This window comes from Lichenostomus cassidix, chromosome 21, assembly GCF_008360975.1.
Source record: "Lichenostomus cassidix isolate B80296 chromosome 21, HeHo_3.0, whole genome shotgun sequence".
Classification (NCBI taxonomy): Eukaryota; Metazoa; Chordata; class Aves; order Passeriformes; family Meliphagidae; genus Lichenostomus; species Lichenostomus cassidix.
The window spans coordinates 5,937,570-5,953,647 of record NC_139501.1 but is presented as its reverse complement, the minus strand read 5'-3'; the positions used below and the strand labels follow the sequence as shown (position 1 = coordinate 5,953,647).

The window sequence follows — 16,078 nt, the reverse complement described above, 5'->3', positions numbered from 1 at the left end:
CAGGTTTGGAGTGGGAGGACAGGCACGGTCTGGATGTGTATTCCCAGCACTCGGCTGATCCGTGAAGTTCTGTTTCCAGGGCTTGCAAGAGGCGTTGGGTTTGGGCACAGCCCGCTTCCATCCCAGCCACTTCCACAGGATGTGAGCGAGGGCTGCTGGAAAAGGCTTCCCACTCTCTGTGTAAACAGAGCTGCGCCTCCGAGGGAAGTGATTTTTCCCTGTGCATTCCGTCAGGGCAGGCTTTGTTGGAAAACATCCATTCAGGCTTTGCCCTGATGGATTTTCCTAAGGTTCAAGGTGGGTACGCTTCAGGTTTTGACTTTGGAAAGCAGCATTGTGTGGGGATGGCTGCAAGGGCTTGGGAAAGGTGCTGGAGCTGGGCTCAGGTTTGGCCCAAATCCTGATAAAAGCTGGAAAGAGGACTCTGGGAGGTTCTGGGTGCTCATGGGGTGTTTCTCCAGGCAGGGGCTCCTTCTAGAGCATGTTTTCCGCCCTGAGTGGCTCTGCTGGTGTCTCTCTGGGCTGTCTCCAGCAGCATCAAGGCTGTGCTGCCAGGAGCAGCCAGCACAGCTTTTGATGGACTTGGGAAATCCAGGTCAGAATTCCTTTTGAACTCGCTTGCGGCGCTGGATCAAAGCAGGGCAGGGGTGACACATCCACGTGAAAATCGTGGCTCGTGTCGAGCAACCTGCAGGAATCAGGGCTCTTCCCTTCAGGAATTTGCTGTTTCAGGAGCTGCTCTGGACTGTGTTCTCTCCCCTTTTTCTATGACAATCTTTAAATATTTATCTTTGCTTGCTGAACTCGCACCGCAACATCCGTGACTGGGTGTCCTTGTTTTCCCCCCATGGATGCAGTTCAGGCACCAGCGATTGGCAGTTCTGGCACACTGCATCTCTCCCTGGGTTCCAGACTCTTTTGGAAATGCTTCCCTGGCTCATTTTGTCTTGTGCTTGTGCAAATTTTGTCATAATTTGGGGATTTGGAGACTTAAGGTAAGTTGGCAGAGCTGCTTTTATTTATTTGGAGCTTCTCATTCCAGGCCAGGTTGGAATGGGCTTGGAGCAGCCCAGAAGGGTCCCTATCCATGGGAGGGCTGGAATGGGATGAGCTTTAAGGTCCTTTCCAACCCAAACCATTCCATGATTTTGACTTTCGTTAGGTTTCAGTGGGCAGATCATCATCTCTGGTTTGACAAGTGATTCAGGGTTTTCTGGGTAAAAAGCAGCTCAGAAATGTCAGAGTCTCACTGTGAAGTCGGGGTGGCTGCGGGAAGAACTGTCCATTCCCAAACTTCTCACGTCAGGGAATCTGGGACACGGATTAATCATTCCAACTGGGTTTTTGTCACTCTGGAGAGCCTGCAGCGATCCAAGTGATTAATTTGTGCTTTAAAAGAGACTCATGAACCCTTTGGGTGCCGTTATGCTCGTGCTGAGCTTCCAGGGAAGGGGCTGGGCGTGGGAATCGCAGTTTTTTCTTGTCCTTGGTGCTGGATGCATATCAGAGCCTTTTGCCACCTGCCCAAAACACCGGGAAGGAGAGGACCAAGTGGCAGCTCCCTCTGGAGCAGCATCACTGTATCCATTCTGGAATGATTGACTTCAGTTCTTCTCAGCAGCTGCCTTTAATTGGTCCTGCTCTTCCCAGAGCTGTTTTTGTGTTGAGTGTTTTCCTTCCCAGTTCCAACAGCTGCTGGGAATTCCTGAAACCTCCCAGACTTTCAGGTTTCTGTGGACACAGACTCGTGTTGTGGCTTGGGAGGGGTACAGGGGATGCTTTAGCCTGCTCTGAACAGGATTCCTGGATGCTTTGAGATCCCAGGGTTCCATGAGATTGATGATCTGGGATTTGCCCTGTTCTCCTGCTCGGAATGGTGTCGGTTAATGGTGACTGTTGGGGTGACAGGGTGGTAACAAAGGGACATCTTGGGAAGCTCATTTTCTCATTAAATGGTAGAGATGAATTTGAAATTAGCACAATTTCCCTGAATTTTTATTTGCTAATTAACATAATATGGATTTGACTGGGGTTTTTTGTTGTCTCTATCTTAGTATTTAATATTTAAGCATCCCTAAACAATCAGTCTTGTGACATGGCACAAAGGATGAAAGGATAGCTCCTGCTTTTCTCATCCCCAGTATCCACTGTTTCTGATTCTCCATGCATTGTCTTTCCCATTAGCTGAGGAATAAGAAAATCTTGTTAAAAATAAGAGCAAATGCTCTTATTGATTCCACCCAAATGAATGGAAACTGCAGCAAATCCTCATCCAGCCCATTGGGCGGGTCAGGCTCATGGAATCTGTTTCAAATGGACTCCCTGGGTTGTATTTTCCTGTCCTGGCTCAGTTGTGTTTGGGGTTTGCCTGGTGGTTTATAGGTGCTGTTCCCAGCCCCTCACACCTCTCTGTGCTGAAATTCCCTATGGATTTAGTCCCATGTCTCCCTCCTTTCAAGCCTGGGCTCAGAGGGCATGCAGAGGGATCCTTCCAGTTCTGTAATAACAGGGTTGCACTGCCACCACCCTAGGACTGTTCTGCCCCTCGTATCCATCCCTTCCCATCTGCTTTATCCCCTCAAGGATTTCAGGCAATCCTCTGTTGCTCACTTCCTGCTGTTTGCTGGGAGCTGGTTGGGATTTTCCCCCACCAAGGTGCTAGTTTGGGGGAGAAATGTGGAAGGGCAGCTCTGATCTCTGCTCTGTGACCAGGGGCAGGATCCAGGGAATGGCTGGAGCTGTGTCAGGGAGGTTCAGGCTGGATATCAGGTTCTTCCCCCAGAGGCTGCTGGGTGTCTGCCCTCCCTAATTCACATTTTCTGCCAAAAAAAACCAGCCATGAATTCCAGCACATTTGGAGTTTACACACTCCAGCACCTCCATGGAGGTCAAGGAAGCACTTAATGCTGTGTTTGCTCTTCAGGAATATCACACTTCCCATCACCTTTTTAGGTTTTGATTAGGGCATCAAAGAATCATGGAATGGTTTGGGTTGGGAGAGACCTCAAAGCCCATCCAGTGCCACCCCTGCCATGGGCAGAAACACCTTCCTCTGTCCCAGGTTGCTCCAAGACCTGTCCAGCCTGGCCTTGGACACTTCCAGGGATCCAGGAGCAGCCACAGCTTCTCTGGGCAGCCTGTGCCAGGGCATCACCACCCTCATGGGGAACAATTCCTTCCCAATAGCCCATCTAAACTCCTCTCTGTCGGGGGGAAGCCATTCCCTTGTCCTGGCTCCCCAGGCTCTGGTAAAAAGTCCCTTCCCATGTTTCTTGTTGGCTCCTTTTCAGGTATTTATTTCCAGCTGTCTTCACATCCATCTGAACTCTGGTGAGGCAGCGGCACAGGTCAGGGAGCTGGAAACCTCCAGTACCATAATCCCAGTGCTGGTGGGGGTTTGCTTAACCCCAGCTTCTCGTGGCTTTTGTTCCTTCACCTGCAAAATGGGGTTAACTGCTGGAATGTGGAAGGCTGGAATGTGTGAAGGCGTTTCAGGTTGTGTCTCTGTGCCCAGACCGGCTGTGTGTCTGTGATGGAAACTCCTTTCATTCTGCTAGAGAGAGGGAAAATATCTTTCATATTTTTGCAGTGTATTTAGCAAACAGATCTGCCTTTAAACTCCCTCTGGTTTGATCCAGCCCTGCTCTGGGCAGTGTTTGTGATGGTTAATCCCTGCTTGGGAGCTTCCATCAAAGGCTTCACCTCAGGAATGGCAGGAATGGGTGTGAAGGTGGCACACAAACGGGTTGGATGTGGGACACAGCCAGTGGACATCCCAAAAGCACGGTTTGGGTGTGTCTGACACAGCCACAGCCAGTGGACATCCCAAAAGCACGGTTTGGGTGTGTCTGACACACACCATGTGTCACAGTCCAGGAGTTCAGATCGAGGGAGGAGCAGCTTGTGGTGCTCATCGCTGATAATGTCCATGTGGAGATAGTGTTGGATATCCTGCTGTCCTGCTTGCTGACAAAAACATTGCATCAGCACTGCTGCCAAGTCAGCAGTTCGCCTGAAAGCTCTGGGTATCGATTCAAATTAAACCTTGACCACGCAGGCTGCAAGAGAATGGGGTTTTTTCCAGTATATATTTTTATGGCTTGAAAGTCTGTAGCCTTGAGCTCATCTTTGCACCGTGTGAAAGCTCTGGGGTCTGTTCATGACTTGTGTTTTTTAGTCGAGAGAGGTGAATTTGGGCTGAAGAATAACTTTATTTATTGCAAAAATAAAATTGGTACCCTCCACCTCCTGCTTTACCAGTGCCAGGGGCTGGACATGAGCCAGGTGTGCCCAGGTGGGCAAGAGGCTGATGGCCCCTGGCTGGTCACAGTCCCAGTGTGGGCACAGGCCCAGGCTGTGCCTGTCCCCTGTCCTGGCACTGCTGGGGCACATCCAGTTCTGGGGCAGTTCTGGGACCTTTGTGGTGAGGACACTGAGGGTCTGGAGAAGGTCCAGAGATGTGAATGGACCTGGGAAGGGTGTTGAGCTCCAGGAGCACCTGAGGGATCTGGGAAAGGAGCTCAGCCTGGAGAAAAGGAGGCTCAAGGGGACCTTGTGGCTCTGCACAACTCCTGACAGGAGGGGACAGCTGGGGGGTCAGGCTGTGCTCCCAGGGAACAGGGACAGGAGGAGAGGGAACAGCCTCAGGCTGGGCCAGGGCAGGCTCAGGTTGGACATCAGGAGGAATTTCTCCATGGAAAGGGTGGTCAGGCCTTGGCAGGAGCTGCCCAGGGAGGTTTGGAGTTTTCATCCCTGGAGGTGTCCAAGGAAGGCCTGGATGTGGCACTGAGTGCTCTGGGCTGGTGACAAGGTGGGGATTGGGCACAGGGTGGACTTGATGATCCTGGAGGGCTTTTCCAACCTCAGTAATCCTGTGTGATCCTTGGTGAGGAAAGAGCACTCATGCACTAGCACAGGCTGCCCAGAGCAGTGCTGGAGTCACCACCCTGGGAAGTGTTCCAGACACAAGTTGATGAGGCACTTGGGGACATGTTGAGTGGTGAACATGGCCGTGCTGGGGTGACAGCTGGACTCTATTATCTGGGAGGTCTTCTCCAACTTTAACAATTCCATGATTCTCTGATGGATGTGTGTGTACTACCAAAGACCACGTCATGATGCAGAACCAGAGCTGGAAGCATGAGAACCCCCAGGATGAGTTCCTCACTGGAAAACCCTGACCTTGACCTGGCTGTGCTTGACTTCATTTTCCTGAAACTCCATACTTCATCCCCACAGCGAATCATTAAACCTGAATTTTGCAGCAGTGTTGGACACCAGAATCTTGCCTGGTTGTCCCACCAGAGATTCCTGGATTACATGGCCAGCACTGCAGTGGGTGTGTTAATGTGGATTGTTCTCAGCCTCTGGAAGCGCTGGTAGTTTCTGAAGGGAGTTGTGTGTCCATCCCTCAATGGATTTTTGGAAACAAGGCTTACAAAGTTTGCTTTCCCTCTCACTGATTCCTGATCCTGCTGCCCCTCTCTGCCTGATTAACAGGAGCATGAAAGTCTCAAAGATCCTGCTCTGGGATCCAGCAGGTTCAGATGGGACAATGGGAAGGAATTGTTCCCTATGAGGGAGGTGAGGCACTGGCACAGGTTCCAGAGAGAAGCTGTGGCTGCCCCTGGATCCCTGGAAGTGTCCAAGGCCAGGCTGGACAGGGCTTGGAGCAAGCTGGGACAGTGGAAGGTGTCCCTGTCCATAGCAGGGATGAGCTTTAAGGTCCCTCCCAACTCAAACCATTATTCCATGATCCTCAGTTCCCCCAAGATCCATAAGTCTGGAAAGGAACCATGAGTGTCCTCAGCAAAGGCAAGAGAGCTCAAAATCGTGGAAACAGAGCGGAAAAGCTGTGACGCTCCCATCCCGAGCGGTACAGGGGTAGGAAATGCCATTTTCCTGCTTGCCCAGCTGCTGTTCAGCTGCAGGGGGTGGATGTGCTCCAGGGCTTTCCCGGCCACGGAAGCTCCGGCACTCGCCTTTCCTGTGCCACTGCTTGCAGGACACGTGGGACTGCATTTCCGCTGGGAATTGTGCTGGGAGACGCCCTCAGCATCCCTCAGTTCTGCTCTGCAGGGAGCTTGGAACAAAAATTTGAACAAAATAATCCCACAGGCCTCTAATTCAGCCTGTCAGAAAATCGGGAATTCAGTCATCTAATATGTTTGGATGTTTCGTTAACAAACCCTTTTCCTAAAATACTTTCATGTTTTTAATTTAATTATTCCACCTGGGCAGTTGGGACGTGGAAATGGGCATTGGGCTGGATGAAAATGGAAAGCCAGAATTTACAGGAGTTGTGCTCTCAGGCTGATTTTTCTGATGAGCAAAATTGGGCTGGATTTTAGGTTCAGTGGCTCTGTTTTCCTCATGGTTGTGTTATAAATTCCCTTCATTTGTGCACATGAACCAATTTCGGGGACTTTGGGAGGTTTCAGGTGTCTGGAGAAGCCAGGGAATGCTGTGACATTTTTACAGGCTGTCCTCAAAATAATCATCCACAGCTTTCCAAGAGCTTGTCCAGGAGCTCCTGTGCTCCCTTAGTGAAGAAAGAGGTGACAGTCATTCCCAGGATCTCTCAGTGTACGTTTGCTCAGCATTCCCCATCGGGAATTTTTGCTAATAAATCATCCTGAGCAGGTTTGGATAAATCCCATCAGATGTTTTCATCCTGTGAAGTTCATCCTCCCACAGCAGATGTTACAACAGGAGGAGCAGCTGCCCTTTTCCTTGGAAAAACCTCCATTTCCCAGCCCCAAAGCCTTTTATTTGCTTGGTTAGGGATTATTCCGGGTTTTGGGCGTTCAGTTTGCAAATGAAACCGGATTTGCTCGCTGGGAAAAGTTGAGGTGAGGATAATTGGAATTAAGGGCTTGGCGGGAGCCAGCAGAGGGAGCTTGTGAGCCCAAAATCCTCTTCATTTCCTACAAAATTTAGGGGATTTCAGGAGCACGGGAAAAGGGAACTGCCGATTGTTGGCCCCGAGCAGCTTCCCTTGTGCTACCAGCGCTTGATTTTAGACAAATCAGTCTGTTTTAAGGGTAATAATACTGTCCAAAACCCTGGAAATTCTCCAAATCCATCCATTACCAGTTGGGGGGTTGGTGGATGGTGATTTTGCCTTTTGTCATGGCGTTCTGCAGGGATTTTTAAAGATTGTCTTTCTTGGCATGGAAATAGAAATACAGAACTTACAGGAGTTGTGTTTTTAGACTTGTTTTTCATGTGAGCAAAACTGGGCTGGATTTTAGGTCAGTGGAAGTGTTTACCTCATGGTTCCATTATAAATTTCCTGCCTATTTATTAATATTTTATTAATCTTTGGAGCAATTTCTGAGGTTTTGTTGTAATAATAGTAATAATAATAACAATAATAATGATTTCCCAACATTCACCTCAAGTGTGGTGTCATTAAACTCTGCTGCTTCCCCTTTTCCTGTGAACTCCACACCAAAAAGTCCATCAAACACCAGCTCCCAGTTTTGTATTACAATAATACATCCAGAATAATCCCCCACATTTTCATTCTGGTGTTCAGTGCATTAATTTTGTGGGAAAACAGATTCAGCAGGATTTATTTGCAGGTTGCTGTGCTGGTTGTGCAATAAATCCTGCTGTGTAATGTTACATTGCTGCCTGTTTTTTACTGAAACCTTGGAAAAAATGAGCAGGGATCTGGAATAGCTGAGGGTCAGCTCATCATTGGGCTGGGAGGGATTCCTGAGATCTTTATACCTTTTTATTACAGAAATCTCAACCAAAATTCAGCTGCAGTGGTGCTGTTCAGGACAGTGGGAAGCAGTAAAAATTATGTCATTTGGAATGTTGGAATTTGTCTGCAGAGTCCCTAAACCCACTGTTTTCACAGGCAAAACCAGCACAGGGAGGTTGTGCTGGCAGAGAAATGTTGGAATTTTCAACCTTGCAGATGGAATTTAGGATTCCTTCCTTTTCCTGGGTGACTTTATGAAAGAAAAGCAATTTCCTGTTGAAAACAAAAAGGGAAAGCTGTTCTTGGAAGAATTTTTGGAATTGCAGGGGTAAGGAGCATCCGTGGTGCTGGTATTCCCAAGGTCTCACTTAGCACAGACGGGACATTAAGCTTCCTTATATAAGCTTCCTAGAGGCTTTATTTTCTTTGTTTGACTAAAATCTGCTTTTTTTCCCCATTGTTGAGCTTGCCCAGCAGTTGATCTCCAAAAGGATCAGCTCTAGCTGGTGCAAGTTTTGGAGGACAGGAAAAATCATTTTATTTAATGGTGTTTATCCCTATCCTGAATCCTGTGGTTCTCACAGACCTTTCACTCCCTGTGCTGTTGCTTTTATAAAATATTGTGCTTCTTGGAAATAGTGCTGGATTTTCATCTTTTCTCTCCAGAAAAAGTCTCAGGGCTTCTTTTAGGGCAAAATCACGATCAGGAAAAGCTGCAGGTGAAGTCCTTGATGGCACAGCTGGGGAGGCAAATACTAAAACACTAAAAAAATATAGAAAGAATCCTTCCCATAAAGATAAGATTTTTTTTTTCCAAGGAAAAATTAACCGTGTCTGTCTGATAGAAGAGGATTTTTATTTGGACTGGGGAAGAGAATCAGCCTGAAAGTGTGACTTTTTCCCCAAGTGCCCCCATGGAGCCTCTGGCACGCGGAAGGAGCAATTCCAAAATATGAGGAAGAGTCTGGAGTGAGCTGGATTCAGTCACTGCCTTCCACCTCTAAATAAGCTCCAGAGCTCCTGATTGCCAAGTGCAATTAAATCCCAGTCTCCTTCCAGCCCGAGCCCTTGGCCAGCCAGGGCTGGATCCTCTCTCACACACCTGGAATGTTTTGTTCCTGGTGGGAACAGCGCAGCTCCTCGGGTGGTGTTTGGAGAGAGCAGCACTTCTTGTGGCTTGTGAAAATGAGCATTCCCTGTGAGTGAAGTGCTCTGACTCAGGACCATGCTCAGCCTCTCCTTGCCAGTCAACAGCTTTCCCTTGGAGGCTTTTTTCCCTTAAAATCCATAAAAAAGGGAAAACAAAAGAAGGCAGGTCAAAAGCCCTGCAGGTTCACTTCTGAAAGCAGCTGGAAGTTGTGGAGGAGAGGAGGCAGCTCGGGATGGGAACCACCAGTGCCACCCACGCCTGAGACTTGGGGTCCATGGGACCAGGAGTGGTGCCTGCAGGTAGGAAAACCTCCTTGGATCAAGAGGGGATTTGCAGGAGCAGGTTTGGAGTAGTGCTCCAACCCAGTGGGGTTATTTTTGCCTGCATTTAATATTCCTCAGCTGTTTGTTCCAGATAATTACTTTAGGAATAAATAGCAGGTTCTTAACTAATTTCAGGAGGGGAGAGAGGGAAAATTGAAGTGCTCTGAAAGGAGGAAAAGGATTATGATACGTTTTGCCAGCTGGCAGGGACGCAGCTTTTGGGAAAGGGCAGGCAAATTCCGTCGGCGCCGGCAGAGCTCCATTCCCGCTGCCCTTCCAGCATTTCCTCACGGGGTGTTTGAAGCTGCTGCAATTCCTCCTTGCTCCAGCTCCAGGCTGATTCCTGAACTCCCCAAAACCCTCCTAGTGCTGGAATATGAAGGCATTTCTCTGGGGTCAGGAGGGCTCTGGGGTGCAGAATATGATGGAATGTTTGGTGGTTGTGTCGGTGTTTTCAGTGATCGAGCCCAGCAGAACAGGGCTCTGGGATCCATCCTGGAGTTAACTGGATTGCAGCTACTTTGGGGTGAGACACAGCTGTTTAAATCTCTTCCTTGAGTGCTCAGAGATTCATTTTAGCCCAGGTACAAAGTGGAGCCCAGCACAGTGCAAGCAGGAAGTATCTGGAGAGCCAGGATGAAGGAAAAAGCACCTCTTGCATCTCCCCAGAATGGAAGAATGCTCACTTCTGCTCCTGGAATAAGCAGTAAAACCCCAGGTGGGGGATTTTCTCTCAGGGATCTGCTGAACAACTGGCAATAGGAGCTGCTGGGATGCTTTAGCTCTTTCTTGCCAACTGCCTGGGTTCCTTTTTCTGTATTGGAGTGGGGTTTTAGGTCAGGGCTTTTCTTTACAATCTAGGGTTGGTTATTCTCAGCCTGCCATTCCAAACAAAATCCACATCTGTGGCAGGTCAAGCTTGGAGGGTTATTTTGATGATGAGCTGCCTTTTGGGAGCTGAGTTTATTGCTGGCCTTGTTTTCCTTCAGAAAAAGAACACGGCGTGGGTGTGAAAACTCCAAGGATGGTTATTCCTTGTGCTCAAACGTTTAGGAAACAAGGATTTAGCAAAGGAGATGCTTTGGAATATTTGTAATATTATCAAGTGGCTTGGGAAGAGCAGACAAAACTCAGTGGAGTTTCTCCATCCTCAGATCTGCTGTTTGGGGCTCCTCCTGCTGTTCTAAAATTAGCCTTAAGGATGATTTTTGTTGTTTTGTGCCTGTGATCAGCCTGCTGTGTTGGGTTGTTCCCGAGCCTGCTCCAGAGGATCCAAATGGGGATTTAATAGTTGGAAAAACCTTCTTTCTAGCAGACGTTCATTCCTGCACTTCCCATGACTCCCTCCAGCAGGATTTGGGTATGATTTAAAGGACAAATGAAAGGTGTTGGGATCACTCAACCCCCCAGCCCTGGCACTGCCATTCGCAGGGTCCCGTTGTCCCCAGGCTGGAGGCAAACACCATCCTGCTCAGGATTCTGGCACATTCTGAGGCTGTGAAACCTCTACCTCCTGGGAGCTGTGCTGCTCCTGTTCCCAGGCTGGGAGGGAGGGTGGGAGGGAGGGACAGATCCTCCTGCCTCCCACATCCTGAGGAGCACAGATCCATCCCCATGGTCCCCATCCCTTCTCCCTGGATGGAAACCAGCACAGGCACTTCCCAGCCATGGATGCCTTTGCTTGGAAAAGGCCCAACCCTTCATTTTTTCATTATTTTTTAGCACAACTCCACTTTTCCTTCTTCCCCCCCCCTTTTCCATCCCTCAGTCCCTGGGAATTAGTGCCTTTTCTGCTGCGTAAGGCAGGTTCCTGGCAGCAGCAGTGCCTGTGTCACAGCGTTTGGGTTCCAGCCTCCCCCTGTCACAACATTGACTCCGGCAGGGATTTCTGACACGGGAAACGTGCGGAGCATCTGGTGGGATGCGAGCTCTGCGCTGAGTTCTGCCGTGGTTCCTCCCAAAGATTGACAGCCTTGTGGATTTTCCAAAGCTGCTTCATCAGGGAACCTGACAGAAGTGGGGACTGATGCTGTCGCCTGTCATTTTCCTGGGAAGGAATTGGTTGCCATGGAAAGCTTTTCCGCTCCCTGTCTCTGCTGCCTGCTATTCCCACGGCTCTCCCGCTCGGTGTGTACCGGGATGGGAAAGCCCTGGATTTGTAACAACTGCTCAGGTTATTCCTGATAAATAAACCAGGGTTAGAAATTGGGGTGATGACCCATGCTGATGGGGTTTAACAGGGTTTGTTTATCAGGATATTTTATATATCAGGATATTTCTATATCAGGATATTTATCCTGCTAAGTAACCCGTGTTAAACCATTACATAAATAACTTTAATTCCTTTCAGCCGTGTTTTCTGGGGTAACAGGGTTTGGAAAAAATAATAGTAATATTCTTATATTGAAGTATACTGAGAAAAAGCCATGTCTTGTCTTCCTTCTTGAAGAGCTGGTTTGCTTCCTGGGCTTGCTGCAGGTCGCATTTATCCTATGGACTGTGTGGATCTTCATCCAATAATCCTGGTCAGCTCAGGACCAGGGGATGAGTGGGCAGCCTCTGCTTTGTGGACTTGGGAGAAACTCCTGCTGGGTGATGCAAGAACTGGGAGCTTGCCCTGGTTTGGATCCTTTCCTTGTGCTAGGAAAGGATAAAAAGGGAATTTCTGGAGAAGAAAGTCCTGTGTCATCCTCGTGCGCTGTTGCTGTGGTTTGGGCTGTTGATCCACAAACACTCAGGGAGGAGCTGCCTCCCTTGGTCTTCGCTCAGCCACCTTGAAAGGGAAAACTTGCTGCTCTCCTCAAGGCAGGTTGGCTGCTTCCCTGGAAATAGAGTCCAGGGATTTGTCTTGAGCAACGAGCATGGATTTAACTTCACACGGTGCCAGCTGCCCGAATTGGATGCAGCCTCTCGTTAAGGTGGATTTATTTCATGATACATTTCTGTCATCGAGGTGTCACCTTACACTTGGGATGTTCTGAATAGCTGGAGATACAACCTCTGATATCCCAGCCTTCCATCAGCAGTGAATCCCGGGGGGATTTGCTTTCCTCACCTCTTGCCAGCCAGGGCAGGTATTTCACAAGTAAAAGGAAAAGGGGGTGAGGACGAGGCAGAGACTTTTCCCCCCACAAGGAGTTGTTCAGAGTAAAACAGCCTCGCTGGCAGAACTGGTTCTGTGGGGTGGAGGGACTGTAAATGTCGCTGTGATCCTGTCTCACCTTGGGTGAGATTCCACAGGGATCCCTTTCCCCATCCCAGCTGGGCCCCACGGTGCAGGGCAGGGCAGGGCGATGTCTCCTCGTGCCCAGCCAGGGAGCAGCAGCTCCGGGGCTTTGGCTTTGCCTCTCTGCTTCCGACTGGAGGCAGCAGCAGGGTGGGGAGAGATGGAGTGGCCTGGGAAAATGTTCCTAAACCTCCCTCAGCTGCTGCAAAACTGCAAAGCCACATCCTGCACTCGGTGTTTGCTGGGGCAGAGACCTGTGGTGTGACACACACACCTCTCAGTGCCTTTCTGGTGCTCCTGATTGTCCCTGTGACCTCCCCCTTGTCCCTTTTCCCGTTGGCAGGTGTGACGTGGGATGCCATGGCCAGCTCCTCGGACAGTGAGGACGATGGGTTCATGGCCGTGGACGCAGAGGACGCCGTGGCGGAAGGGACGATGGAGCAGGAGGAGGAGCCCCACGCTGAGCTGGAGGTGGAGGAGCCCAGGCACAACAGATCGATGCTGGAGCTGCCAGAAGAGGTTTTGGAATATATCCTGTCCTTCCTCTCTCCCTACCAGGAGCACAAAACCGCCGCCCTTGTCTGCAAACAGTGGTATCGACTAATCAAAGGTACAAGTAATGGCAGTGCAGTGTTTAATTGTGGGAACAGGGATTTGGAGCCCAGCTCTCCGTTAGCTTTGCCTTTTGTTTTCCCCTCAAACTCTGAAATCTGACCTCTGTGAAATCCCACAAAAACCCCAACACCCATGGGGTCACTGGCTTTGCTCAAGGTGGGGCTGTGGTGGTGCAGAATTGAATCCTTCAGCCTCTCTCGGGGCAGGAAACCTAGAGAGGCTGTGGATTCCCTTCCTTTGAAGTGTCCAAGGCCAGGCCAGATGGGGCTTGGAGCAACCTGGGATAGTGGAAGGTGCCACCCATGGCAGGGGGAGGGAGCTGGATGAGCTCTGAGGTCCCTTCCAGCCCAAACTGTGAAACAAAGCCCAAACCCCACAACAGAGCAGCTCCTTTGCTGCCTTTGGATGCTCCCAGTGCAGCACTGGTGAGCTTGGATTGCAGCTTCCTCCCCAGAGCCCCTGCCAGTGTCCCATGGCTAATGTGCCTTTAATTGTGCTTCGTTTGCGTCTTGCTCAGTAATTAACATTCCCAAAGCTGCTGCTTTCGGCTGGAAACAGCCCCGGCTCCAGTTCGTGCAGCTCTGCTGGAGATAAGTGGAATATAAAATCTGCATGAATAGAGATGTGCATATTCCAGCTTCCTGAAAGAGTAGCCCTGAGACACAGATCCTTTGCTTTGCCTCCGCACAGCATTCATCCCAAAGCCTCCTGGGGATATTTTAATGCTGCAGAAGTATGATACAGCAAATAAGGAGGGAAAATTTGGACAAGGATACAAGCAAAACCTTCTTCATTTTATTTTAATACACTGGGTGATTTCTGGTACGATCCTGTTGGGTGCATGCTTTAATCATGAGCTTCATTTAAAAAACAAGGAGTTTCAGAGGACAGCACAGTTAAATCCATAGGAAATGGGACACGTTGCTGCACGAGGGGAATGTGTTCCTTCTGGAAAACACAGAGTGCTGTCAGGTGAGGAATGCCCCTGGCAGTTTGAGGGGTGATGGCTCATTTATGGACTTCTCATCTGAAGGCATTGCTCAGATTCCAAGCATTTCCCACTTTGCCCAGAGTTGAGCAGGCTGGAGGTTAAAAAAACACAGCTACACCAGCAAGGAGCATGGCCCAAAATTACTCTTTTTGTGCATAATTTTGGGGCAGCAGCCGCCTACAGCCCTGGGGAAAGGCTTTTTCCAAGTGCTGTGGCCCTAGAGTGGCTGCTTGGCTCTTTCCTGGAGTGGCCTGCAAGGGATGCAGCTGGAATGGACAAACACCTGGGATTCACCCCAAAAAGATGTGGGAAACATCCCTGGAGTGGAGAGACAAGCAGCCGAGACACAGCATGGCCTTGGGCTGTGTCCCCTCTCAAGGGACGAGTGGTGCTGGGCAGCTGGGCCCTTCTAGGGCAATTCCAGCCAAAAAAGGGTCAGTGAGCACCACCTGTGTGCTGTGCCCAGAGAGGTCACTTGAGGTAAACAATTGATTCGTGTTCTCCTGGTGGATTTTTCCTGTTTGCCAGGATACATCTGCTGTGCAGTCCTGGAGCTCCCATTCTGTTTCCCGTGTGACTCTCAGGGATCAGTGCCTGGAGGACCCAGGGCTTTATTTTTTTATTAAAAAAATCCCTTCCTGCTTTATATCACGTAGAGGGATTTCTTGCTGGGGGTGTTCCTGGCACAGGGCTTGGGGAAGAACTCCTGGCAGGTTGTGGCATCCTCAGTGCAGGTGCCACCGAGTGTCTGCTGAGCTGCTGCTGCCGCCAAAAACCTTCTCCAGACCCTTTTGTCTCTGCAGGGAGCAGCCTCTGGCCCCACCCACATCTCCCACAGAATTAGTGGCAGCCTCAGAGCGTCCCTGCTGATTTTATCACTGATGTCTCCTCTCCTACCCTTTTTAGATCACTGGGCAGTGGCTGCATCCACACTCTTAAAAATTGATTATTGCACATGATTTATCCCGAGGTTCCTTGAGGGAAGGGCAGCTGCCCCTTGGGGTGTGCTGCAGCAGCAAGGGCTGAACACCAGCTCTCCAAAGCATCCCAGTGCTTCCTTCCTTTCCCAAAGGCTGTGCTTCCCGAGCCGGAGATGCCAGCGATGTCATGACCTGGCTCAGTGATTTCCACATTGCTGACTTCCACATTTGCAGAGTTCTCTTTTCTTTATTCTCCTTAATCCTGCACATTCCCAGCATATTTCTGTCCCAAAATCAGGGTTCTGTGGAGCTGCAGGCACAGTTTGTTCCCAGGTGTCCCAGGTTTTGTTGACAGCATCATTCTCTCCCCAGGTGTGGCCCATCAGTGCTACCACGGCTTCATCAAGGCAGTGCAAGAAGGGAATATCCAGTGGGAGAGCCGCACTTATCCCTACCCTGGCACCCCCATCACACAGCGCTTCTCACACAGTGAGTATCCCCTGGGAATTGTCATGGGAAGCTGCATCCCTGGGGATCTGGCAGTGCCACACGCCTTGAACCCACACTTGGCACAGGGAGAGGGATTTGGGAGCTGCTGCTCGTGGTGTGCTCGCTGGTCCTGACAAGTGGTGATGGAGTGGACGTGGAGTGAGATTGTGGCTTTCTGCGGCTCCCATTCTTGGAACTAAGGTTGGAAAACTCTCCCAGATCGTGGAGTCAACCCTCGAGCAAAATGTTTCCCCAACTGCCACATCCACACGCCTTTGGACACCTCCAGGGATGGGGAATCCAGCACTGCCCTGGGCAGTCTGGGCCAATGCCTGAGCACCCTTTCCGTGAAGGATTTCTCCCAATATCTAACCTAAATCTTCCCTGGCACAGCTTGAGGCCATTTCCCCTTGTCCTGTCCCTTGTTCCCTGGGAGCACAGCCTGACCCTGCCCTGGCTGCCCCTCCTGTCAGGAGTTGTGCAGAGCCTCCCTGATCTGCCTTTTCTCCAGGCTGAGCCCTTTCCCAGCTCCCTCAGCCATTCATGGTGCTCCAGACCCTTCTTCAGCTCCATTCCCTTCCCTGGACGCACTCCAGCCCTTCCATGTCCTTCTTGTCCTTCAGGACCCAAAGCATCCCCCCAAGATTTGA

General features: G+C 50.1%; 1 protein-coding gene across 1 annotated transcript in view; it reads left to right on the top strand.

The window, feature by feature from the left end:
- The window catches only part of FBXO42 (F-box protein 42), a 44,876-nt gene that overhangs the window by 2,865 nt on the left and 25,933 nt on the right, over window positions 1–16,078 (top strand). The window contains exons 2-3 of the mRNA XM_085080251.1: window positions 12,757–13,023; window positions 15,312–15,428. Coding sequence (XP_084936377.1) covers window positions 12,774–13,023; window positions 15,312–15,428 — 367 coding nt within the window. The 5' untranslated portion in view covers window positions 12,757–12,773. The remainder of the gene's footprint in view (window positions 1–12,756; window positions 13,024–15,311; window positions 15,429–16,078) is intronic.